Source organism: Lolium perenne, chromosome 5 (genome assembly GCF_019359855.2).
Source record: "Lolium perenne isolate Kyuss_39 chromosome 5, Kyuss_2.0, whole genome shotgun sequence".
NCBI classification, from domain to species: Eukaryota; Viridiplantae; Streptophyta; class Magnoliopsida; order Poales; family Poaceae; genus Lolium; species Lolium perenne.
The window spans coordinates 222309385-222335439 of record NC_067248.2 but is presented as its reverse complement, the minus strand read 5'-3'; the positions used below and the strand labels follow the sequence as shown (position 1 = coordinate 222335439).

General features: G+C 46.4%; 2 protein-coding genes across 2 annotated transcripts; one reads left to right on the top strand and one right to left on the bottom strand.

Moving 5' to 3' along the window:
• Positions 1–2688: 2688 nt before the first annotated feature.
• On the top strand, positions 2689–6400 carry LOC127302025 (WPP domain-interacting protein 2). The gene is made up of 2 exons (XM_051332367.2): positions 2689–3847; positions 5594–6400. Exons 1-2 carry the CDS (start codon positions 2839–2841, stop codon positions 6232–6234), a joined length of 1650 nt encoding a protein of 549 aa, XP_051188327.1. The 5' UTR covers positions 2689–2838; the 3' UTR covers positions 6235–6400.
• A 465-nt stretch (positions 6401–6865) lies between these two features.
• Positions 6866–7567, bottom strand: LOC127302026 (photosystem I reaction center subunit V, chloroplastic). Its single transcript, XM_051332368.2, has one exon. It carries the CDS (start codon positions 7469–7471, stop codon positions 7037–7039), a length of 435 nt encoding a protein of 144 aa, XP_051188328.1. The 5' UTR covers positions 7472–7567; the 3' UTR covers positions 6866–7036.
• Positions 7568–26055: the final 18488 nt, after the last annotated feature.

The following is a 26055-nucleotide window of genomic DNA, read 5'->3' as shown; positions in this document are numbered from 1 at the left end:
CCCCACTTCGACAAAAATGGAGAAGGACAGTTCAGCATCTGGCCGGTCACAGGTCCGGTCAGACCGTCCCTGTCACCGGATGGCCCAGCGCCGACCGGCCCCATGGACCGGTGCACACCGGGCACCATCCAGGGGAGTTTTCCCTTTCGCTCGGTGCTGGCCCGGCCTGCCGCCCGGTTTGGGTCCGGTCTCACGCCCGGTCGGACCGGGCTGTGGACCGGATGCCCCGGTACGGACCGGCTCCTGCTCCGGTGGCTACCGGAGGCATGTACTGCGCGACCAAGATCCGCCCCGGTCACGACCCGACCCTAGGCCTGGTTTGGACCGAACGGTCCGGCATGTGGCCCGGTTGGACCGGCCCCTGCGCTGGATGGCCCGGCCCCAGGCCTGGTTGACCGGGCTCCTCGAAGAATTGCTGAGTTGGACAAGTTGCAATGTCTAGATTTCAAGTGACCATATAAATACCCCTTCTCCTACCTCTGAATAGTTAGGCACTACATTACAAACTGTTCTTGAGATCTCTCTCTCTCTCATACTCCATTGATAGAAACACCAAAAGCCTCAGATCTCCCTTCTCCTCCACCCAAACTTGAATCCCTCCGAGGAAAAGATAGAGGAGACCCTGATCTATAGTTCCACTAAGCCAAATCTTGCTCCCCCTTGTATTCATCGAGATACTTGCTCTCTAGGGTTCCTTGGAAACCCTAGGTGGGCAAAAGAGGTCCGGAAGCATCCGGGCTGTGGATTTTCTCCTGACAAGATTGTGAAGATTTGGAGGCTACCTCAAAGTCTACCACAAGTGAGTGAGCTATTCCTTGTGAGATAGGCTCCGGAGAATAGGGTGAGCCTTCGTGGCATTGGGGAATCCTTCGTGGGACCTCCACCCCTTCAAACATGACGTACCTTCTTGCAAAGGAAGGGAACACGGGAATAAGCCCTCGTCTCCGCGTGCTATCGGTTATCCCTAACCGAACTCTTTACTTGTGTTATATTTTCCTATGAGAGCCTTCATGCTCGAGTTACTTGTATCATCATATCGGGTGCCTCACCTAATTTGCATTTGGCTCACCTCTATATTCCGCAAAGCCTAATGTTGGAAAGAAAGAATTAAAATTTGTAGAAACCTATTCACCCCCTCTAGGTTTACCATCTCTGAACTTTTAAAGTCGTCGTTGGATGACTTCGTGTTACCAATAGTCGCGCACAACCGCTCCGCAAAAACCTGATTTTCCCTCACTCGGATAGGTCTACGAGAGGCAGGGCTTAGGAGACCTACTATCCCGTCTATCATTGCACGCCGAAGGACGAGATGAGGAAAACGAAGGTGGCGGCGCAAGGTTCTGGAAAGAAGAAGTCGCATATGTGTATCGTACATGCTATGATTTGCGTCCGAGTTTATATAGTGCAGTTTAGGAAGATCGTGGGGTGTAGCCCACATCCTAGTCCGTATAGCAACGATCCCGAAAAATCTGGAACGCAATGGCTGCATTAAAGCCCGTTAATGACTCGTAATTAATCAGACGGTTAATTTCCTAAATAGAGAAAATATAAGATCGGCGAGATTCCCACACCCGCGTCGCGACGAGGCGAGCGGGTGGCGGAGGAGGAGTACCGTGTGCTCTCTTTCTCTTCTCACTCACTTTATTAAGGACTTGAACAACCCCCTTATAAACCACTCCACATTTCTCCCAACCAGCCATATATGAATGGACCAAAGAGAATTTTAGAATTTGTATTGGGCTATGGGCTAAGGCCCAAGAACAAATTCCAACACTGATTGGCAGGAGGACGCGTCACACGATTGGTGGCCTAGCCATTGTCAACCCACTTGTCGATGCACGTCCTTGAGCGGCGGCTCCTGCCAAGTTGGAGCGACGATGCGCATGATTGGCGCAGGATTTGGCTGCATCGCCGACGACACGACCTCCTCTTCCACTAGTTTGACAAATATTGTGCCACACAACTCTGCTAGTCCACCGTAGAGCCATGCAACATTAGCTCATACACCTGGATGACCCTCATCATGCCTTGTAGGTTTTGTTCTCCGTCGGCTGATGGACGTTGTAATTGTATGGGAACCTGTGACATCGAAAACATTGTTGTGATTACCCCCAAATATTGGTGTTTTCTACAAAACTGATTGTGGTTGTGTGCAAAACACGCCCAATATGTGGCCTTATCTGCAAGAACTAATATGTGGTTAGATGGTTAGGAGGACAGTGACATCCCCAGCTCACCAGAGATCAAACCCAAGGTTTAACACTTGTTGTCTAAAATAAAGACGAAATATTTTTTTTGGAAAGCGATGATCCCGTCGATAGCCATACGCAAGTGATAATTTCTTCAATCTCGAAACTCCTGAATAAGACCACCCAGCCGTATGTTTCGCAAAAAAAAAGTCTTACCTGCAATTTCCTCCCTTCTACCTCCTTCCTTCCCTTTCCCCTCCACCTCCAGCCGCCGCTCCACCATATGGATCTGACGGCTGCCGAGACCGAAGGTTACCACAAAATATAACAGGGTTCGATAGCAAAATTGATCTGGGTAGATTACGTAATCATGCAGAGAAGACATCCAACATAGAACCTGCTGCCAGAACGACCATAACGATAAGGGGAGGAAGGAAAACTCCATTTCCCGTTTTTGTTTACTGTGCTTCCTCCCTCTCGCCTCCACACTCGCGCTTCTTGGATCTCCGAGATCGAATCCGCGATCCCCACAACCCTCGCCATGCGATCCCACCAGCTCCTCTCTCGCGCGTCCCTCTCAGCTCCCTGATCCCATCGCCCTTTCCACGCCCGCCGCCGCCGCCGTTGACGCCAATTGGCGGTGGCCGGCATGGATTCCGGCGCCAACACCGCAAGCTCCGTCGGCGAGTCGCCGCCGCCGGTATCCCCTCCGGGCCGTCCGGTCGCCAAAGGCCGCGGCCTCCGCCGCTGGCGCCGTATCCCCCGCGAGCACCACGACGACGAGGGCTCCCCCGCGGGCCCCGTCACCCCCGCCGCCGCCGCCACCACCACATCCACCCCTAGGGCCGACGAGGACTTGGCGCAGCTCCACAAGCGCCGTCTCCCGGTCGGCGCCGACGCGCCCAAGGGGAAGCAAGACGCAAAGGCCGAGGAGGAGGAGGAGGAGGACAGCCCGGTCGCGTCGGTCGAGTCCAGCTTCTTGCCCCCGGACGCGCCTCCGTCGCCGCCTCCGGCTCCGGCGCCCACCAAGCTGGACCTGGATCTCGGGTTCCTGATCGCGTCCGCCGGCTTCTCGGTGGGCGCGGGCGGCGCCGACTCAGACAACAGCGACGACCGCGCCAGCAAGTCCTCCGCCGCGCTCCCGCGCCACGACTTCTCGCTCGCCGGCTTCGGCCGCGACCGCGACAGGGCGCGGTCCCGCGCCCCTGGCGCCGCCGCCCACGCCAAGAACCTCCGCACCGCACGCGCGCGCGGCGTCGGCGCGGCGCGCGCGGTCTCCGTCGCCTCCTCCACGGCGGACGCAGAGAACTCGCGTTCCAGCGTCGAGTCTGACCTCCGCAGCACTGGCGCCGCTCACGCGCGGAAATCCAGCGCTGGCGTCAGCAGCAACGGCGTACACAAGTTCCTGTACACTGATGGCGAGCACAGCGACGAGGACGCTCCGAGTGAGCACTTGCGATCTCCTGCGGGAGGTTTCTATAAGGAGAATGGGAGTGTTGTAGGGAGGATGGTAATGGGGAATGGTGATCTGTATGCCCATGATAATGGCTTTGAAGGGAGCATTGGCAAGGGTGAGAACGGAGGGATCCATTCAGGTCTTGATCCTTACACCGAGTCAATTTCCATGCTTCAGTCAGCACAAGAAGCACTTGAGAATGGTATTGTCATATTCCCTTTTATTTTATTCTCGCAAAGAATTAATCCCCTTCGCATTAGCTTGATGCATGAATGAATCAGTTCACAAGATTGTTTTTTTAGATTGAGAAAGTGTTTGTTACTAGTATTTGACATGGTAGTCTGCATTTCACATTGCCTAATTACTATCTTAGACCTTAAATGGCAAAGTTCAGAACTTCTAGACTACTAATTTTATTTGTTCAGCTATTCATTTCGAGATTAAACCGTTCGGTTTCCTAAAAAAGGCCTACTTTATTAGCTGGAAATAACTGAACACTCGGTGCATTATAGTGTTCTACAATAATGATGTTTTTACAAGTTTATTTCACAATAGCATCATGTTTCGTTCATATCAAGTGGTGTTGATTCAGTAACTTCCATGGCCATTACTACGGCAAAATTGGCCATTCTCCCAGTATGTTGCTCTTGATTCTCTTTCATGTCCAATATGCGAGATGTTGTGCAATACGCCAGTCTTATTCTCTTCTTGGTACACCACCAATCATATGTTGGCCTCTTCTATGCGATGATTTCTTGTCCGATGTGCACACTCCTGCCAATAAACCACACGGTTCCTAGATGGCACCTTTTGGCCGTTCCAGAAATTGGAACCAATTTTGCATTTGCTCCCTATGTATTTCACTGAATATCACAGTCGAAACTAATATCCCGATTTTCCTCTTTGGCTTATGGAAGCCAAGCTATAGTGAGTTATGCATTTAACAAAGTTGAGATCAAATAGAAGTTGATGATTTAGTAACCGATGTTCATCAACATGTCCCTTCTTCTCTGGGTACTCCCTCTGTCCCGGTTAATAGTGCCCTACACGCATACTTAGATTGTCAATTTGACTAATATAATACAAATTATACAACACAAAAATTATATCATTAGAAAGTAGAACATCTGAACTTGTAGTAATGGATGAGGAACATGCATGCAAATTAAGTGCAGATATGATATCGTGGTAGGATACAGCGATCCTAGTTAGTGATATCAGGGTGTCAGTATGGCATAATTACACATGAATGGTAGACGAAGAGGTAATGTACTAACAGGAATTTCTGATGTTGTGAAGACTATAGCAGAGACCACGCCTCTGATTCTGAATGAGCATGCTCCCATGAGAAAAAGTCGCAAACATGGTGTAGAATTTAGCGAACATTATGTGAGAACATCCCTCAAAATGGTCTTTGTTGACATTTTGTTCCATTTTATTTGTAAGGTTAGGCGCTAAAGCTGATAGCAACGTGTGTTTAAAAAGTAGGTAATACATGTATATTAGCTGTTTCACACATCCCAAACTAGTACACAGTTAACTGTTGACTTGGTGACCAATGCCTTAATTCAATGGCGTGGCAATTAATTACTGCAATTGTTGACTTGTCCGTTCGATAATAGATCTCTGTGCTGTGCTTTTATATCGTTATATGTACTGTCGCATTCAGTTTTTAATAAGTTGCCCGCTTCATCTCGTTTCAGAAGAAATATTTGTACTCTGCTGTCTGCAAGCTTTTTTCAAAGTAGCAGCCGTTGTAGCATAAAAAGCAAGAGCATTGCTTTGCCTGCATGTTCTGAGAAGTTTCTTTAGTCCATTTCTACAAATTATTGAGTGCTCTGTTGCCGTGTCATTGCAGCAGGACTAAAGTGTTCTGTTGAAAACATGACATCTCTTTTTTGCTTCAGTCAAAGTGCTTTTGCAATAACTATTTTAATATTTTCTGCAGAGATCCAAATGTTTGTGGAAATTGGAAAAGAAAATAGTGATAATTCCACAGCCAACTACGATGACAATGAATGGAGTGGCTCACCCGATCGCGAAGAATTTTCGGAAGAACTAGGTGAAAAGCTGAAGCTTCTCGAGTCCAAACTGGAAGAAGCTTCCACTCTCATCGATGAGAAGAATTCAAGAATACTTGAACTTGATACACTCAACCAACCAAGGGAAGTGGCACTATACAGTAGCAAGCTGCTGTCTCTACAGTCTGAAGTTGATCAACTGCTCATGGAGAAAATGGAGGCAGAGATTCAGTGCTTTATCCTGACAAGAGCTTCAGAAGCTTGGCAACCCCAGACTGAGGATCACCATACTCTTTACGAAGCACAGAAGTCTCTCTCCGAGGATCACAAGCAGTTGGAAGTGAAGCTACGGCACACCGAGAACAGAGCGATCATGCTACAGGAGATGACGGAGAAGCTAGATGCACAATGCAAAGACCTCTCGAACGCTTCGGAGGTCCTGAAGCTGCAGGCCGGAGCAAGTCGAGCTTCGCTTTTTTGTTCCATTCAGCTAGTGCTGCTGTGCATCGCGGTTTGGACATTCATCACTCGGTTCTTGCCCACTCCTACTGAGTTTGTACCTACTTGAGGTTAGGATATTCCTCCCTGCCGGCGATGAGCCTCTGTGTAGACATTCTTGAAAAGTTGTTTCCTGTAATCTATTATTAGGCGTTGATGGCCTTATAAATTTTCGGTTTGTAACATCAACTCAGATTTTGCTAGTCATACATATGTTACTTGTACTTAATTTCAAATCTGCGTGTTGCTCCTCTGTATACTGGAAGTGTTAATGAATTACAAATATGCTTGTTGCTCCTCTGTATCCTGGAAACGTTAATGAATCCCAACATCTCATTGTACCGGTGTTCAAGCTGTCATCTTTCTCTGTGCTGCTACTCGGAGTTGTGCGCAAGCCATGAAGTACCACAATTTTTCTGGGTCACACACATCTGAATATATGACTGTTCTTTTGGCAAGCAAAACTGGCAAACATGACTCTTTTTTGTTCTGTATCCTGGAAATTTAATGAATCCCAACATCTCAGTGTACCAGTGGTCATGCTATCATCTTGTTCTCTCCTGCTGTCTGTGTGTTCTGTGCAAGTCATGAAGTAGTGGAGTACAATTTTTCTGTGCCACACACACTGAAAATATAACAATTTTTTGGCACAAAAAAGGATAATGAATATAGCATCAGACATTAATTATTGAGTATTGACATGTAGAAATTAGAGAGATAAAATTCATGTGGCAATCAATATACACACGCGCTTGCACTACTTGTCCAGATTAATTCATCTCACATACATGATACATACATCATCAACGGTATAGAACTACTGAAAACATGGCAGATTACAACAAGCTGCTCCGGGTTGAGGCAGGGAGAGATCAGCCGGAGAAGAAGGTGGGGTCGTATCCGTTGCTGGTGGTGGCGAGGATGTAGTAGGCGACGATGTGGCCGATGGAGCCCCATGCGAGGACGTCGACGATGTTGAAGCCGACGGGGTCGTTGGACTTGAGGATGCCGGCGAACTCCTTGGCGCGCACGTCGCCGGCCTCGAAGTGGGTCTTGCCGTTCTGCTCGGGGACCTGCTTCGCCACGTTCTCCCGCTGGAAGTTGAAGAAGACGAAGCGGCCCAGCCCGAGCGACAGCCCCGTGCTGAGGCTGATCACCACCGACGGCTCGAACGCCGCGCGCGCAGCCACGGACCGCCTCGCCGTGGAGGCCGTCGACCGGAACGAGGCTGCGCGCCGCGGGGACGGCGCCAGGCGGAGCCCGGCCACGGAGGGCGGGGACAGCACTGCGGCGGTCGAGGTGGCCATGGGTGGTCCTTGTTTCGCCGGAGCTGCTGTGGCTGTGGGTGCTCGAGAACGACCAATGCCCGGCGAGTTCTTGATCTCGGTAGGCGCTACGTACGTGTTGTTTGGGTATATAGGAGATATGGTGGGGGCGCGGGAATGCGAGGTTAGTGGTGGAGGGAGGGGGAATTTGGTGGTGTGCCCATGGCGTGTGCCCATTGGAGGGTGCCGGATAAGGTATATCTAAGCCATACTTTTTTCTACTCTTCTCTCAACAATTCAGCAGCATTGTGTCGTGTAACTCGTCTGCCCCTCGAAAGTTACATGGATGGCCAGTAGGTCAAGAGTGAAGGAGGTAGCTGTGCATGCAGCATGTATTAAGTTATATAAGTATAATGTGCTAAGAACCAATACATTGTGAAAGGCCTAAGAGCATCTCCACTCGTGCCCCCGACGAGGCCCCCGAGCGACGTTTTTTCCATCCGGACGGCGAAATTCGGCCCAGTCGCGCCCCCGGTTCCTCGTTTTCGTCCGGATTTGGCCCTTTATCCATCCGGCAAGCCCACGCCATCCCCGGCCCCCCGGGGCGCGCTCGGGGACTCCGGACGAAAGATTTTGGCGCGAAACGTCGTGTGGACCCGCGTAGTCGGCGACTGGAAAACCAAATCCTGTCGATTTTCCCTCCAATTTGCTTGCATATCCCCATTCCCTCCAATTTGCTTGCATATCCCCATTCTCTCCCGCCGAAATTCCCCAATCTCCTCGTCTTCCGGCTCTCCGGTTCCGGCGGCGTCTTCTCGTCCACCACCACTCTCCTCCTCGTCCTCTCGTCCACCAAAATGCCGCCGAAGGCGCCGGCGAGGAAGATGCGGGCGAAGAAGACGAAGCCGCCGGGCATGTCGAACGCCGAGTGGACGGCGGACGAGAAACGGCGCGAGGTGGAAACAAGCGGCAGGGCGGAGAGGGTGAAAAAAGCCGCCGCCAAGAGGGCGGCGGCGGCCCAGGACGAACAAGCGAGGATGATCAGCATGGCCATGGGCGGCGGCAGCATGTTCCCCGGCCAATGGCCGACGCAAGGTACAACCAGTTCCCCGTCGTCCTTCTCCCCTTCGCTGTACTCGCCGTCGCCGACTAGTCTGTCTTAATTTGTTTGAAAAATTGTGAAATTGTGTGCTTCATTTATTTCAGCACTTGTTAAACATTGTACTGATTATCGCCGAATTTGTTTCAGCAATTTTCGTACTCTTGTTTGCCGAACTTGTTAAATTTTATGTTGAATTTGTTTGAAATATGTCAAATGGTCGAGGTTGGGGGTTTCCTGCCGGGGGGACGGCTGGAACTTCGGCGCTCCCCACGCCAAATCTTCATCCAATCCAGACGAAAATTTCGCCGGATTTGGGCGTGGGAAGCGCCAACGAGTGGGGATGCTCTAACTCCGGAACCGTTTGATTTTCGTGTCGCAACCGTGTAAAAACATATGAGAATTAAGTTCTCCACCATTAGATTTTCCTCAGGATTCATCCTGACCAGGAGTAGCACATGGGTTGCAACATCCTGTTGCATGCACATGGGTTGCAACAGACAATTAATAATCACATGGCTCTAGCCATCGCGCCGTACCATGATATGCAGATGATGAATTAAATTACATCGTGTAGCATCTCATATAACTGGCATCGAATTAATATCGAAAGATACTAATTACACCAGCCTCTGCAACAACGTACTACCTTAATGGCACTACGGATGCACACAACCAAAAATAAGAAAAGAAAACTAAGAAAAAAAGTTCCGCTACAGTATCTATGGCCTAACAACAGCAATACATCCACCACCAAGACAACACCTGAAATACAGACTCTCAAAAAACGACGCCTCTAAGAAGGGAACAATGCTCTAACACCGTCGTCGCCCGATCAAAGATCTTAGGTTTTCACCCTGAAGATAGTCCCCGCTCTCAAAACAATGCCTCCAACAAGGTCATTGCCAAGCACAACCAGTTAAGGCCAGACCTTGGATTTTCACCCTGAAAGGTAGGACTCTGAACTTCACCTGTGTTGTCGCCCCCACTTTCATACCGCTGCTGTGAAGCCCGGAACACCAAGCAAGTCTCTCAACAACGCGGAAAAAGAAAAAAAAAACAAAGGTATAGGTTGGTCTACTTGACCTCCGGCTTGGTAGTGCTAGCGGACGCAGCAGGTTTTGGCCCCAAGAAAGCGAGGATTTTCTTCGAGTGAGGCTTTGCAGCCTTCACCAAAGTCTTCCATTTTTCCTTGTTCATCCCCTTGGGGCTGCCAGCTTTCGCCCAGTCGACATCTTGGCAGCTGTCGGCAACCAGGGCTATGGTTCCCTCGACTCCAACCTTCAAGTTTTCCTGCCGGTAAACCAAGGCAGGATCCTCTTCACCTCGGAAGCGTTGCACAAGCTCAGAGAAAATCTCGGGCTGTGTTTGCTTCGGAAAGAAGTGAGGAAATAATCGCTTAAAGGCGGGATGAGAGTCGGAAATATTAGTGCGCGCCAGATCACCGTGCAGCTCGATGATTGAAAGAGTGTCGAGAAGACGATCCTCGGCACCCTCGTGCAAGGTAAAGTCCTCACCCATCCTTCCCGCTGGAGCAAAGTAGAAGTTCATCAATATTCAGAGAAGCAAGTAAAGATAAAAACAAAGGCAGGCGAAGGAAAACACTTACTAATGAATCGCCGGTTTTGGGTCTCCAAACAATCTATGATGGTATTCTCACGCAAGATTTGCTGAGAAACCTTGTCGCTGAGAGCAGTTTCAGCATTGTGGAGCCTTTGGCGAAGATCTCCAACAACAGCGGCATCTTGTTCAGCTTTCACGCGAGCCTTTTCGCTTTGCTCAAGCTTAACAGCCAACGCATCAGCGCGTTTCTCGGCTCGGTCGAGGGTCTCTGAAAAGAAGATCAGAAGGCGAAAATCCGTTGTCGGAATATAAAATAGGTTTGCCGAGAAAAATGGGTTACCCAGAACAAAGCGGGCCTTACCTCTCAAATCTTTGGCTGCGTCACGAAAACCAATAAATTGGGTTCCAAGTTTGATGAGATGCTTCATCACAGGCTATAAAGAGAGCGTGAGGAAACTGTAAGGGTATATTGCCCCTATGTGTGGTTTTGGTAATTAATGACAACCCCTATGGACTAATGTTTTCATTGAGTTTATATGAAGGAACATTCCATAGGAACTACTTGTAGTCCATGTGTTGGATTCAAGTATGGATGCCATGAAGTTAAAGATATACCTTGAGTATTGGCATCAAGATCATCGATTTGACGATATATATGTGATATGATCAAGAAGAATAAATGAAGATGGAGTTCTTATGTGGAACTCAATATTAGCCATGCTCTAGCTTATGTGATAAGTAATGAATGATCAAGATCTTGAGTGTTTGGTTCCAAGTGAAGAATTCAAGATATGGCTCTAAGTCGGTGTCATGATAGTCTCATGAGTTGAGCTATGGTTGACTAAGATTTAGAGCATGCAAACAAATGAAGAATTCTTTGTACACCTCAAGATAGTATAATAGATCATGAGAAGATACAAGGTTGACCAATACAAAGAGTGAAGAATAGATTCACGTTTGGTCAACACATGAAGCATGAAGATGTGCCACATGAAGTCATGTGGTATGGTAAGCCTTGTCAATTATGCTTCATGAACTAACCCATCATATATGTGTCCTTGTGTTGTCTATATGGGTTAGGTATCTTTCCATGGGCATGCATCAAAAGTGAGATCTCATATAGTCCATGAGAGGATGACATCAAGTGGTGATAGTCATCAAGGTTGAGTTGGGTAAGTTCAAGTTGAGCATCTCAAGAGGATCATATGCTTGAAGCATTACCGTCCATTTGGTGATAATGGACATGTGAAGATGTGCATCAATAGAGCTTTCCCATCATGGTGTATGGGGGGAGCATTTGTGAGTCTTCACGAAACAACAATGATCAAGTGAGGCATTCCGGCTTGAGTGGAGCTTGAAGAGCTATCATCAAGATTAAGCGGGATGCGCAAGGAAAAGGTATGGCCTTGCTAGGTTTTCCTTTTACCGGTCTCAGGGTGGTTGTTGGTAGACCGGATTATAGGATAGATAGCCGCACTATCAAGAGGGGCTTTCGGTTGGGTAACTTGATCGCATCGTTTTAGGGAGCTCAATCCTTTGCATACTTTGCATATCCCTATTACTTATTAGTGTTTCTCTATGAGAGGTTCTTGAGCTTGTTGCTAACTTTACAACAAGCCCAAGTTCATCGAAAACGGAATCCGCATGCATCTTCTATTGCGCTTTCGAGTTTGGACGTCTTCACCGTTTCTTGACGGTGGGAGACTCCCTCTCTAAAAACATCTAAAAATATCCTGTGATGAGTCTCCATATTTCCAACAAAATTGGTTTCATTTCAATCGGGGTCCGGACACAAAAGTTATCAAAGTTTTTGTATAACATGTTTTCCTGTTGGCCCGGTTTCTCGCCCGGCGTGACCGGCCGTCCCACCGGATGGCCCGGTTCAAACCGGCCCCTGGACTGGTGCCAACCGGGCACTATCCAGTAAGTCTTCCAGTTTCGCCCGGTGCTGGTCCGGCCTGCGGTCTGGTTTGGACCGGCCGGTGGCCCGGTCTGACCGGCCCCTGGACCGGACGGCCCGGCCCCTGGCCCGGTTGGCCGGCCTCCTCGACGGTGACTCAGCCCAACTTTTCCCCAACGGTTATACTTGCTCTTGGGCTATAAATAGCCCTTCTTCCACCTTGGGCTGAATAAGTACTTCCACTCTCTCTCCTCCATTGTTGACTTTGAAGAACTTGCCCCTTCTCTTGATTCCCCCCATGATTCTTGTTCATTCTTGAGAGATCTAAGAGAGGAGATCTAGATCTACAACCCCCACCAATCCTTCTCTCCTCTAAGTGAGGGGAACCCTTTGGATCTAGATCTTGGAGTCATTTGTTGATTTCTTATTTGTTCTTCCTCTCCAAATCTCATCCTAGCATTTGTTGCTTTGGTGGGATTTGAGTGTGAAGGATTTGAACACCTCTAGTGTTCTTGCTTTGCATCATTGCATTGTGTTGAGCTCTCTACCACGATTAGTTCGAGTGAGAGATCATGAGCTTGTTACTCTTCGAGGGAGACCTCCTAGTTGGCTTGGCGGTTGGTGCTCCGGTGATCTCTTCAAGGAAGATTGTGAAGAGGCCCGGGCTTCTCTTTCGTGAAGCTTATGAAGTGGTTGTGGAGCTTGCCATCTCCGGAGTGGAGGAAAAGCTAACCATAAGGAAAGGGTCATTATCCTTCGTGGGTTTGGCTCGGAGAATAGGGTGAGCCTTCGTGGCGTTGGGGAATCCTTCGTGGGACCTCCACTCCTCCAAACGTGACGTACCTTCTTGCAAAGGAAGGGAACACGGGAATACATCCTCGTCTCCGCATGCCTCGGTTATTTCTATACCCGAGCTTACTTTCCTTGTGATAGCCAATCATGCTTGAAGTACATATATCTTGCTATCACTTGTGCTACGTATATCTCGTGCCTATCTTGCTTAGCTCTAGTTGTTATTGTTACACTTATGTGAGCATAGCATATTTAGGGTTTGTGCTTGTAGAATAAACATTAGTTTAATTCCGCATTCTTACAAGACAAATCCGTAAGAGTTTTTAAACGCCTATTCACCCCCTCTCGGCGACATCTCGTCCTTTCGGAAACAAGTTCATAAGAGGAAAAACTCGACAAACGGTCAAAGATAGACTGGCAAAACAAAATAGTGAATCAAGAAGAAAAAGAAGACTTACATCGTCCAAAGAAGGAGTCGAGGAACTCCCCGCAACAATTGCATGACTATCGCCAGCCGTAATCCTTGCTCTCTTCGGCGAGGGAGCTCGGGGGCTGGCCGTAGGTGTATGTGTTTCCACGTTCTGTTGAGGGGGATGCGAAGATTCTGGGGCGGTGCGCTGCTCTTCAGAAAGAACCATGGTGTTGGACGTACTCGTTGGAGCCGTACCATGAACCTCAGGTTCCTCTTTTTCTTCTTCCTCCTCGCCACTGTCAACAAAGAGAAGTTAGTATGCCGAAGAAAAAGGAGTTGGACAAAAAATAACAATAAAGAAGCTTACGAGCTAACGGAGCCAACATCATCGTAAGGGTTAAAGGCACCCTCTTCTTCGGGTGAAGTTTCTTCGGCAACTGACTCAGTGGGCTTGGAGGTGCCGGAATCTTCGACTTCATCCCTTTTTCTCTTGCTCCTTGGAGAAATGGCGGCAGGAGGAGAGAGGGAGTGGCCTGATTTGGAAGGGTCCGATTCAGTTTCTTTTTCGGAGGAAGCCGCAGATTTTTTGAGATCCTACGACTTCACTCTCAGGACGAGAGGGTTCTTGTGAGTCGTCGGTGACAACAACTCGCTCATCCACCTCTCCATCTTCAGGAAGGGGAGGAAGAGAAGATAGAACTTGGTGATTCTGTAAGATGAAAAAGAAGGATCAAGGTGAATATACAAAGCAAATGAGGAAGCAGTCAAAAAATAAAAAGCACAACTCGAAGAAAGTTACTTACTTCGGGAAGGGCTCTCCACGCGGCAAGAGGCTGGAACCTCGTGTTTCTTGCTTAACGAGGAAAAACGTCGAATGGGCTTCTCCAAGTCCTTCACAGAGAGATCTTTGGATAAGCGTGTCGAGGGTACTCCTCGCCAATGCCCTCCGATAGGGGCTTAGGGTTGATGGAATCCTGCAAGCTGACACGAGACATCGGTTCACAGACAAGCGGGGAGAGCGATTTACCCAGGTTCGGGGCCCTCGATGAGGTAAAACCCTTACGTCCTGCCTATCTGTTCTTGATTATGATGACAATGGGTTACAATGGGGAGCCGAATAGTTCAGCTGAGATCTCGTCGAGATTACTACTGCTAGGGTTACCTAGCTCTAAGCTTTTTCTGGCTATGATCGCTAAGATTGTTCGTGTCCCTCGGCAGCCCCTCTCCTGGCCTTTATATAGGAGGCCAGGTCTCAAGGGTCCTAACCGAGTACGACTAGGTTTACAGCACTTTTAGATCTAATCTTTCCTTGTTGACCGCTTCCTTGTCTTGCCCGCCAAGGCTTCTTCCGGTGCGCTGTCCAGGTGGCCCATCTAGCCTTCGGTTGTCTTCATGGGCCTCCAATTAGTCAATACAGGATAGGGCAACGTCCATTACTCGAAGGGTAGTGCCCACGTCAGTAGCCCCCGAGTGTCTAGCCGAAGATAGTTCGGGTAGAGACTAATGCATGTCTTCTCCTGATGTTCTTTGCTTATCTTGAATTTGCTCCGTCTTCATTTTATCGGGTGCGCGTCAGCGCTCCCGATGGGAGTAGCCCCCAAGTCTAGGTACGGATGCTTGTAATCCGTGCGTAGACTCAAGTTGTACCACTCGAATATTTTCCTCTGTCGATGTTTTCCACAGGTCTTCATAGGTCATCCGATATATTTTCTTTGTGCAAAGGATAATGAGTAACGTGCCCAACTTTTGTTGGTTAACTGCCGATGGCAAAACAACGTTACCCTACACAGAATCAAGTCCCCGGGCATGATCCTGGAGTGCAAAAAACTTTTATTGGGTGTGCATCATGCACTCCCGATGGGAGTGTCTAGGTGCAAGCGCTTGTAACCGAGTGCAGACTCAATCCTTCTTCCTTCGACTGCTTATTCTGTTGAGTCTTCATTTTATCGGGTGCGCGTCAGAGCTCCCGATGGGAGTAGCCCCCGAGTCTAGGTACATATGCTTGCAATCTGTGCGTAGACTCAAGTCTTTCACCCGATAACTTTTCATTTTTTCCTTCGGATGCTTCTGTGTTTCTTTTTTTTATATATATATGACATCACTGTTGCGGGCCGATTGACAGGACTTGACCTGACGTGTAACTTCTGTGGGCCGATTGACAGGACTTGACCTAACGGGCCCACCCTAGCTCTGCGCGGTCAGGTTTTAGGGCTTGATTAATGCACGCGTGGCGATCGAGGCGTCTCCTCAATTTTCGCGCGACGTGGGAATAATGGGCCGCCGGTTCCACTCCTTCTTCAAGCGCCACATATACGGTCAGATCTGCCCCACTCCCCACGATGCTTTGTGGAGTTATGGCCACGATTGGGCGCAAATTCTTACGGGATAAATAGGGAGCCTCCTCTCTTTTTTATCTTTTACCCTGTTTACTGCTCATCTTCTCCTTCAAGCCTTCCTGTTCCTCTACCTCTTCGTCAGAAGCTCCGTTCACCATGGGCAAGAAGAAGAGCGGCAGTACGTCGGAGGCGGGCAAAGTTAGCCGTGATTGGAGCGCCTCCGCCATTTCCAACCGCGACATCAACAAACTCCGCGCTCTCGGCTTCATCTCCGCATCTGAGGATGACATTCGTCTCCCAGGTTCAGTTTCTCGCCCAAAGCCCCCGAAGGGCTTCACTGTTATGTTTGCTGCTTTCTTGTTCCGTGGCCTTTCTCTTCCGGCCCACGAGTTTCTTCGCTTCCTCCTTTTCTTCTATGGGATTCAGCTCTGGCAGCTGACCCCAAATTCCATCCTCCACCTTTCCATTTTCATTACCGTCTGCGAGGCCTTCCTCGGCATTGAGCCTCACTGGGGCCTTTGGAGGAAGATTTTCTACGTGAAGCATCACAACGACAGTAATGCCCCCCCCCCCCCCCCCGTTGTTGGTGGCGTTGGCTTCGTCGTCAGGAAGGAGGTCGATTACTTCGACTACCCGATGAAGGAATCCGTCCAGGGCTGGCGCAACAAGTGGTTCTACCTGCGAGATCCCGCTGTTCCTGGGCGGCGTTCAAATCTCCCTCTTTGGGATGACGTCTTGGTTGCTCAAAAGAAGAAATCTTGGCAAAACGCCCTTTCTCCTGAAGAAAAGGCGACAGCCGATGAACTGTTTGAGCAGATAGTCACTTTGAAGAATTCAGGAGGCCTGACGATGTGCGGCACTGAAGTAGTTTCAGTGTTCCTACAACATCGAGTGCAGCCACTGATGTCCCGCCCTCACCAGATGTGGCTTTATACTGGCAAAAGCGATAAGTCAAGGATCAACTCTGCCGACCGGTCGACAGATGAGCTTCGAGACGAAGTTCGTCGCCTAACATGCCTTAGTACGAAGGACACCATTGTCTTGACATCGGCTCGTCCTCCTTATGATCTCAAACACCTCCCGTCCGAGGTAACCTTACTGCTCCTTGTTTATTGTTATTATTTCTTTTCCTGTCTGTGCCTTATAAGTTTCTTTCCTTCTGCAGGCTCCCATTGTTGCCCAATGCTATCCTCCCTCACCCGAGAGCGGCTTGGTATTGGAGGATGATGATGACGATTCTGAGGGAACCGAGGACGTTCAACACGTTCTTGAAGACAGCGATGTCCAGGAGGAGGAAGCTGCCGAAGATGACACCTTCCTCAGGAGCAGGCGTCGTAAGCGGGTACACGACGATCTTATTACTTCGGCTGAATCAAGTCCTAGAGGAGGAGATAATGATGCCGATGAAGCTGCTTCGCCTCCTCCTGCTAATAAGAGTTCAACAAGTTTCTTCATGGACGAAGATGACCTGGATCTGTGAGCATCTATACTCTTTTTGTTTTAATCTATTTCCCGTCATCCTTCATGCTAACTGTGTATTGTACTTAAGTAGCTCCGATGACGATGTTCCTCTCGCGAAGAGGGCCAAGCTTGCCTCTGTGAAAGCAGCATCGGCTAAGGAGTCAAATCCTTCTCCCGCCAAGTCGACACCTCCTTCACGAACGGGTGTGGAGAAGGTCCCAGTATCGAGAGTTATCCCTTCTGATGACGCTCCCACCCCGTCAGCTGGTCGTGATCATGTAAGTACTTAATCTACCTGGTTTTGCCAAGTTTCTATTGTCTGGCTCCTCTTGATTTTTCCTAGCTGCAACCGATTTACGCTACAGTCGACGTCGTGGCGGACTTTGCTGAGCAATTCACTCGCCTTGAAGCCGAAAACTCCCAACTTCAAAAGGCCGTCAAATCTTCGGCTGATCAGGTGGTCGAAGCCAACAGGCTTGCTACTGATGCCAAGAATGAGAACGCCTTGTTGAAGGAAGAGGTGAAGAGGCTGAAGCGTCAGATGAAGGATGATCAGGATGCCAGGCGTGTTGCGGCGGCTGCAATCGATGAGAAGGAAGGTGTCCTCCTTGAATCCGTCAAGAATTTATTAGGTAAAAACCCTCATGGTATTCCGCTTCTTTCTTGATGTTTCTTTGTTGATTGCTGATATGTCTCTCTTTCAGAGGCCGCCAACATAACTGTCAGCTGACGCCATTGATGCGTGTAGTTGACACGTCCGTTGGGAACCCCAAGAGGAAGGTGTGATGCGCACAGCGGCAAGTTTCCCTCAGTAAGAAACCAAGGTTTAATCGAACCAGTAGGAGTCAAGAAGCACGTTGAAGATTGATGGCGGCGGAATGTAGTGCGGCGCAACACCAGAGATTCCGGCGCCAACGTGGAACCTGCACAACACAACCAAAGTACTTTGCCCCAACGAAACAGTGAGGTTGTCAATCTCACCGGCTTGCTGTAACAAAGGATTAACCGTATTGTGTGGAAGATGATTGTTTGCAGAAAACAAGAAACAAGTATTGCAGTAGATTGTATGCGATGTAAAGAATAGGACCGGGGTCCACAGTTCACTAGAGGTGTCTCTCCCATAAGATAAAAGCATGTTGGGTGAACAAATTACAGTCGGGCAATTGACAAATAGAGAGGGCATAACAATGCACATACATGTCATGATAAATATAGTGAGATTTAATTGGGCATTACGACAAAGTACATAGACCGCTATCCAGCATGCATCTATGCCTAAAAAGTCCACCTTTAGGTTATCATCCGAACCCCTTCCAGTATTAAGTTGCAAAACAACAGACAATTGCATTAAGTATGGTGCGTAATGTAATCAATAACTACATCCTTAGACATAGCATCAATGTTTTATCCCTAGTAGCAACAGCACATCCACAACCTTAGAACTTTCTCACACTCGTCCCGCATTCACTGGAGGCATGAACCCCCTATCGAGCAGAAATACGCCCTCGTGGAGTTAAGAGCAAAACTTGGCCAGAGCCTCTACTAATAACGGAGAGCATGCAAGATCATAAACAACACATAGGTAATAACTTGATAATTAACATAACATAGTATTCTCTATCCATCGGATCCCGACAAACACAACATATAGTATTACAGATAGATGATCTTGATCATGTTAGGCAGCTCACAAGATCCAACAATGAAGCACAATGAGGAGAAGACAACCATCTAGCTACTGCTATGGACCCATAGTCCAGGGGTGAACTACTCACTCATCACTCCGGAGGCGACCATGGCGGTGAAGAGTCCTCCGGGAGATGAATCCCCTCTCCGGCAGGGTGCCGGAGGAGATCTCGTAATCCCCGAGATGGGATTGGCGGCGGCGGCGTCTCGCAAGGTTTTCCGTATCGTGGCTCTCGCACTGGGGGTTTCGCGACGGAGGCTATTTGTAGGCGGAAGGGCAGGTAAAGAGGCGGCACGAGGGCCCAGACGACAGCCGGCGCGGCCAGGGCCTGGGCCGCGCCGCCCTGGTGTCTGGCCACCTCGTGGCCCCACTTCGACTCTCCTTCGGTCTTCTGGAAGCTTCGTGGCAAAATAGGACCCTGGGCGTTGATTTCGTCCAATTCCGAGAATATTTCGTTACTAGGATTTCTGAAACCAAAACAGCAGAAAACAAGAATCGGCTCTTCGGCATCTTGTTAATAGGTTAGTTCCAGAAAATGCACGAATATGACATAAAGTGTGCATAAAACATGTAGATATCATCAATAATGTGGCATGGAACACAAGAAATTATCGATATGTCGGAGACGTATCAGCATCCCCAAGCTTAGTTCTGCTCGTCCCGAGCAGGTAAAACGATAACAAAGATAATTTCTGGAGTGACATGCCATCATAACCTTGATCATACTATTTGTAAACATATGTAATGAATGCAGCGATCAAAACAATGGAAATGACATGAGTAAACAAGTGAATCATAAAGCAAAGACTTTTCATGAATAGCACTTCAAGACAAGCATCAATAAGTCTTGCATAAGAGTTAACTCATAAAGCAATAAATCAAAGTAAAGGTATTGAAGCAACACAAAGGAAGATTAAGTTTCAGCGGTTGCTTTCAACTTATAACATGTATATCTCATGGATAATTGTCAACATAGAGTAATATAATAAGTGCAATATGCAAGTATGTAGGAATCAATGCACAGTTCACACAAGTGTTTGCTTCTTGAGGTGGAGAGAAATAGGTGAACTGACTCAACATAAAAGTAAAAGAAAGGTCCTTCAACGAGGAAAGCATCGATTGCTATATTTGTGCTAGAGCTTTTATTTTGAAAACATGAAACAATTTTGTCAACGGTAGTAATAAAGCATATGAGTTATGTAAATTATATCTTACAAGTTGCAAGCCTCATGCATAGTATACTAATAGTGCCCGCACCTTGTCCTAATTAGCTTGGACTACCGGATCATCGCAATACACATGTTTTAACCAAGTGTCACAATGGGGTACCTCCATGCCGCCTGTACAAAGGTCTAAGGAGAAAGCTCGCATTTTGGATTTCTCGCTTTTGATTATTCTCAACTTAGACATCCATACCGGGACAACATGGACAACAGATAATGGACTCCTCTTTAATGCATAAGCATGTGGCAACAATTATTATTCTCATATGAGATTGAGGATATATGTCCAAAACTGAAACTTCCACCATGAATCATGGCTTTAGTTAGCGGCCCAATGCTCTTCTCTAACAATATGTATGCTCCAACCATTAAGGTGGTAGATCTCTCTTACTTCAGACAAGACGGACATGCATAGCAACTCACATGATATTCAACAAAGAATAGTTGATGGCGTCCCCAGAAACATGGTTATCGCACAACAAGCAACTTAATAAGAGATAAAGTGCATAAGTACATATTCAATACCACAATAGTTTTTAAGCTATTTGTCCCATGAGCTATATATTGCAAAGGTGAATGATGGAATTTTAAAGGTAGCACTCAAGCAATTTACTTTGGAATGGCGGAGAAATACCATGTAGTAGGTAGATATGGTGGACACAAATGGCATAGTGGTTGGCTCAAGGATTTTGGATGCATGAGAAGTATTCCCTCTCGATACAAGGTTTAGGCTAGCAAGGTTATTTGAAACAAACACAAGGATGAACGGTGCAGCAAAACTCACATAAAAGACATATTGTAAACATTATAAGAATCTACACCGTCTTCCTTGTTGTTCAAAACTCAATACTAGAAATTATCTAGACTTTAGAGAGACCAAATATGCAAACCAAATTAGCAAGCTCTAAGTGTTTCTTCATTAATGGGTGCAAAGTATATGATGCAAGAGCTTAAACATGAGCACAACAATTGCCAAGTATCAAATTATTCAAGACATTTTAGAATTACTACATGTAGCATTTTCCAATTCCAACCATATAACAATTTAATGAAGAAGATTCAACCTTCGCCATGAATACTATGAGTAAAGCCTAAGGACATATTTGTCCATATGCAACAGCGGAGCGTGTCTCTCTCCCACACAATGAATGCTAGGATCCATTTTATTCAAACAAAACAAAAAAACAAAAACAAACCGACGCTCCAAGCAAAGCACATAAGATGTGACGGAATAAAAATATAGTTTCAGGGGAGGAACCTGATAATGTTGTCGATGAAGAAGGGGATGCCTTGGGCATCCCCAAGCTTAGACGCTTGAGTCTTCTTAGAATATGCAGGGGTGAACCACCGGGGCATCCCCAAGCTTAGAGCTTTCACTCTCCTTGATCATATTGCATCATACTCCTCTCTTGATCCTTGAAAACTTCCTCCACACCAAACTCGAAACAACTCATTAGAGGGTTAGTGGACAATAAAAATTAACATGTTCAGAGGTGACACAATCATTCTTAACACTTCTGGACATTGCATAAAGCTACTGGACATTAATGGATCAAAGAAATTCATCTAACATAGCAAAAGAGGCAATGCGAAATAAAAGGCAGAATCTGTCAAAACAGAACAGTCCGTAAAGATGGATTTTATTGAGGCACCAGACTTGCTCAAATGAAAATGCCCAAATTGAATGAAAGTTGCATACATATCTGAGGATCACGCACGTAAATTGGCTTAATTTTCTGAGCTACCTACAGGGAGGCAGGTCGGAATTCGTGACAGCAAAGAAATCTGAAACTGCGCAGTAATCCAAATCTAGTATGAACTTTACTATCAAAGACTTTACTTGGCACAACAAAACACAAAACTAAGATAAGGAGAGGTTGCTACAGTAGTAAACAACTTCCAAGACTCAAATATAAAACAAAAATACTGTAGTAAAAACATGGGTTGTCTCCCATAAGCGCTTTTCTTTAACGCCTTTCAGCTAGGCGCAAAAAGTGTAAATCAAGTAACATCAAGAGACGAAGCATCAACATCATAATTTGTTCTAATAATAGAATCATAAGGTAACTTCATTCTCTTTCTAGGGAAGTGTTCCATACCTTTCTTGAGAGGAAATTGATATTTAATATTACCTTCCTTCATATCAATAGTAGCACCAACGGTTCGAAGAAAAGGTCTTCCCAATATAATGGGGCAAGATGCATTGCATTCAATATCCAAGACAAAAAAATCAACGGGGACAAGGTTATTGTTAACCATAATATGAACATTATCAACTCTCCCCAAAGGTTTCTTTTTAGCATTATCAGCGAGATTAACATCCAAATAACAATTTTTCAATGGTGGCAAGTCAAGCATATCATAGACTTTCTTAGGCATAACAGAAATACTTGCACCAAGATCACATAAAGCATTACAATCAAAATAATTGACCCTCATTTTAATGATGGGTTCCCAACCATCCTCTAGCTTTCTAGGAATAGAAGTTTCAAGTTTTAGTTTCTCTTCTCGAGCTTTTATGAGAGCATTTGTAATATGTTTTGTGAAAGCCAAGTTTACAGCGCTAGCATTGGGACTCTTAGCAAGTTTTTGTAAGAACTTTATAACTTCAGAGATGTGGCAATCATCAAAATCTAAATCACTATGAGCTACAGCAATGGGATCATCATCCCCAAGGTTGGAAAAAATTTCAGCAGTTTTATCACAGGCAGTTTCAGCAGTTTTAGCAATTTCAGGCAATTTTGCGCGCTTTGCACTAGGAGTAGAAACATTGCCAACACCAATTATTTTACCATTAATAGTAGGAGGTGCAGCAACATGTGAAGAATCAACATTACTTGTGGTGGTAATAGTCCAAACTTTAGCTACATTTTTCTCTTTAGCTAGTTTTTCATTTTCTTCTCTATCCCACCTAGCACGCAATTCAGCCATTAATCTTATATTCTCATTAATTCTAACTTGGATGGCATTTGCTGTAGTAACAATTTTATTTTCAATATCCTCAGGTTTAGCAGCCATTTTATTAATTAAAGAAGATTGTGACGCAAACATGTATGAGATTCGGTTTTCAGCATTTGCAAGTTTAGTTTGCAACCCAGAAATCTCCATATTCAGATTTTCAAGTTGATTTCCTATATTCTTCAACAAGGTAGATTTTTCATTCATAGTTTTAGTAAACAATTTATTTTGCTCATATTGTGATTGCATAAAGCTCTTGGTGGATCTTTCAATTTCTAACATCTTTTCCTCATTAGGTGAAACATATCTACCATAAGAGTTACCATTAGCAGGATATGGCCTAGAATTTTGAGCAACCAATGAGGCTAACGGAACATTATTAGGATCAACATTAGTCCTATCATTCACAAGCATAGACATAATAGCATCAATCTTATCATTCAAGGAAGAGGATTCTTCAACAGAATTTACCTTCTTACCTTTTGGAGCTCTTTCCGTGTGCCATTCAGAGTAATTAATCATCATATCATCAAGGAGCTTTGTTGCTTCACCAAGAGTGATGGACATAAAGGTACCTCCAGCAGCTGAATCCAATAAATTCCGCGAAGAAAAATTTAGTCCTGCATAGAAGGTTTGGATGATCATCCAAGTAGTCAGTCCATGTGTTGGGCAATTTTTAACCAAAGATTTCATTCTTTCCCAAGCTTGAGCAACATGTTCATTATCCAATTGTTTAAAATTCATTATGCTACTTCTCAAAGATATAGTTTTAGCAGGGGGATAATATCTACCAATAAAGCATCCTTGCATTTAGTCCAGGAATCAATACTATTCTTAGGCAGAGATAGCAACCAATCTTTAGCTCTTCCTCTTAATGAGAAAGGAAACAATTTCAATTTAATAATATCACCATCTACATCCTTATACTTTTGCATTTCACATAGTTCAACAAAATTATTAAGATGGGCAGCAGCATCATCAGAACTAACACCAGAAAATTGCTCTCGCATAACAAGATTCAGTAAAGCAGGTTTAATTTCAAAGAATTCTGCTGTAGTAGCAGGTGGAGCAATAGGTGTGCATAAGAAATCATTATTATTTGTGGTTGTGAAATCACACAACTTAGTATTTTCAGGGGTGGCCATTTTAGCAGTAGTAAATAAAGCAAACTAGATAAAGTAAATGCAAGTAACTAATTTTTTTGTGTTTTTGATATAGAGTGCAAGACAGTAAATAAAGTTAAGCTAGCAACTAATTATTTTGTGTTTTGATATAATGCAGCAAACAAAGTATTAAATAAAATAAAGCAAGACAAAAACAAAGTAAAGAGATTGGGAAGTGGAGACTCCCCTTGCAGCGTGTCTTGATCTCCCCGGCAACGGCGCCAGAAATTTGCTTGATGCGTGTAGTTGACACGTCCGTTGGGAACCCCAAGAGGAAGGTGTGATGCGCACAGCGGCAAGTTTCCCTCAGTAAGAAACCAAGGTTTAATCGAACCAGTAGGAGTCAAGAAGCACATTGAAGGTTGATGGCGGCGGAATGTAGTGCGGCGCAACACCAGAGATTCCGGCGCCAACGTGGAACCTGCACAACACAACCAAAGTACTTTGCCCCAACGAAACAGTGAGGTTGTCAATCTCACCGGCTTGCTGTAACAAAGGATTAACCGTATTGTGTGGAAGATGATTGTTTGCAGAAAACAGTAAAACAAGTATTGCGATGATTGTATGCGATGTAAAGAATAGGACCGGGGTCCACAGTTCACTAGAGGTGTCTCTCCCATAAGATAAAAGCATGTTGGGTGAACAAATTACAGTCGGGCAATTGACAAATAGAGAGGGCATAACAATGCACATACATGTCATGATAAATATAGTGCGATTTAATTGGGCATTACAACAAAGTACATAGACCGCTATCCAGCATGCATCTATGCCTAAAAAGTCCACCTTCAGGTTATCATCCGAACCCCTTCCAGTATTAAGTTGCAAAACAACAGACAATTGCATTAAGTATGGTGCGTAATGTAATCAATAACTACATCCTTAGACATAGCATCAATGTTTTATTCCTAGTAGCAACAGCACATCCACAACCTTAGAACTTTCTGTCACTGTCCCAGATTCAATGGAGGCATGAACCCACTATCGAGCATAAATACTCCCTCTTGGAGTTAAGAGCAAAAACTTGGCCAGAGCCTCTACTAATAACGGAGAGCATGCAAGATCATAAACAACACATAGGTAATAACTTGATAATTAACATAACATAGTATTCTCTATCCATCGGATCCCGACAAACACAACATATAGTATTACAGATAGATGATCTTGATCATGTTAGGCAGCTCACAAGATCCAACAATGAAGCACAATGAGGAGAAGACAACCATCTAGCTACTACTATGGACCCATAGTCCAGGGGTGAACTACTCACTCATCACTCCGGAGGCGACCATGGCGGTGAAGAGTCCACCGGGAGATGAATCCCCTCTCCGGCAGGGTGCTGGAGGAGATCTCCAGAATCCCCCGAGATGGGATTGGCGGCGGCGGCGTCTCAGTAAGGTTTTCTGTATCATGGCTATCGAGGCTATTTGTAGGCGGAAGGGCAGGTAAAGAGGCGGCACGAGGGGCCCAGACGACAGGCCGGCGCGGCCAGGGCCTGGGCCGCGCCGCCCTGGTGTCTGGCCACCTCGTGGCCCCACTTCGACTCTCCTTCGGTCTTCTGGAAGCTTCGTGGCAAAATAGGACCCTGGGCGTTGATTTCGTCCAATTCCGAGAATATTTCGTTACTAGGATTTCTGAAACCAAAAACAGCAGAAAACAGCAACTGGCTCTTCGGCATCTTGTTAGTAGGTTAGTTCCAGAAAATGCACGAATATGACATAAAGTGTGCATAAAACATGTAGATATCATCAATAATGTGGCATGGAACACAAGAAATTATCGATACGTCGGAGACGTATCAGCCATCAGCTCCGAGAGGATTCCACAGCCGACGCTTTATCACTTGCCACCGAGTCCAATACCCAAATCCTTAAACTGCTGCAAAAGTCTAAGGGAGCACTGTCGAAGCTATACTCGATGATCTTCCCGAAGATGACGTTGGACAAGACTCTCGACGAGATGGCGGAAGCTTTCCTTGTCGATCCGTCCGAACCTGTGGAGGTACTGAAATGCCGCAGCCGCTTGATTG

Excerpts from the sequence above, each read along its gene's own strand:
- LOC127302025 (XM_051332367.2), top strand. The coding sequence starts at position 2,839 with ATGGATTCCGGCGCCAACACCGCAAGCTCCGTCGGCGAGTCGCCGCCG. Across the intron at positions 3,848-5,593 it reads ACAAGAAGCACTTGAGAATG|AGATCCAAATGTTTGTGGAA; the intron begins GTATTGTCATAT and ends TATTTTCTGCAG.
- LOC127302026 (XM_051332368.2), bottom strand. The coding sequence starts at position 7,471 with ATGGCCACCTCGACCGCCGCAGTGCTGTCCCCGCCCTCCGTGGCCGGG.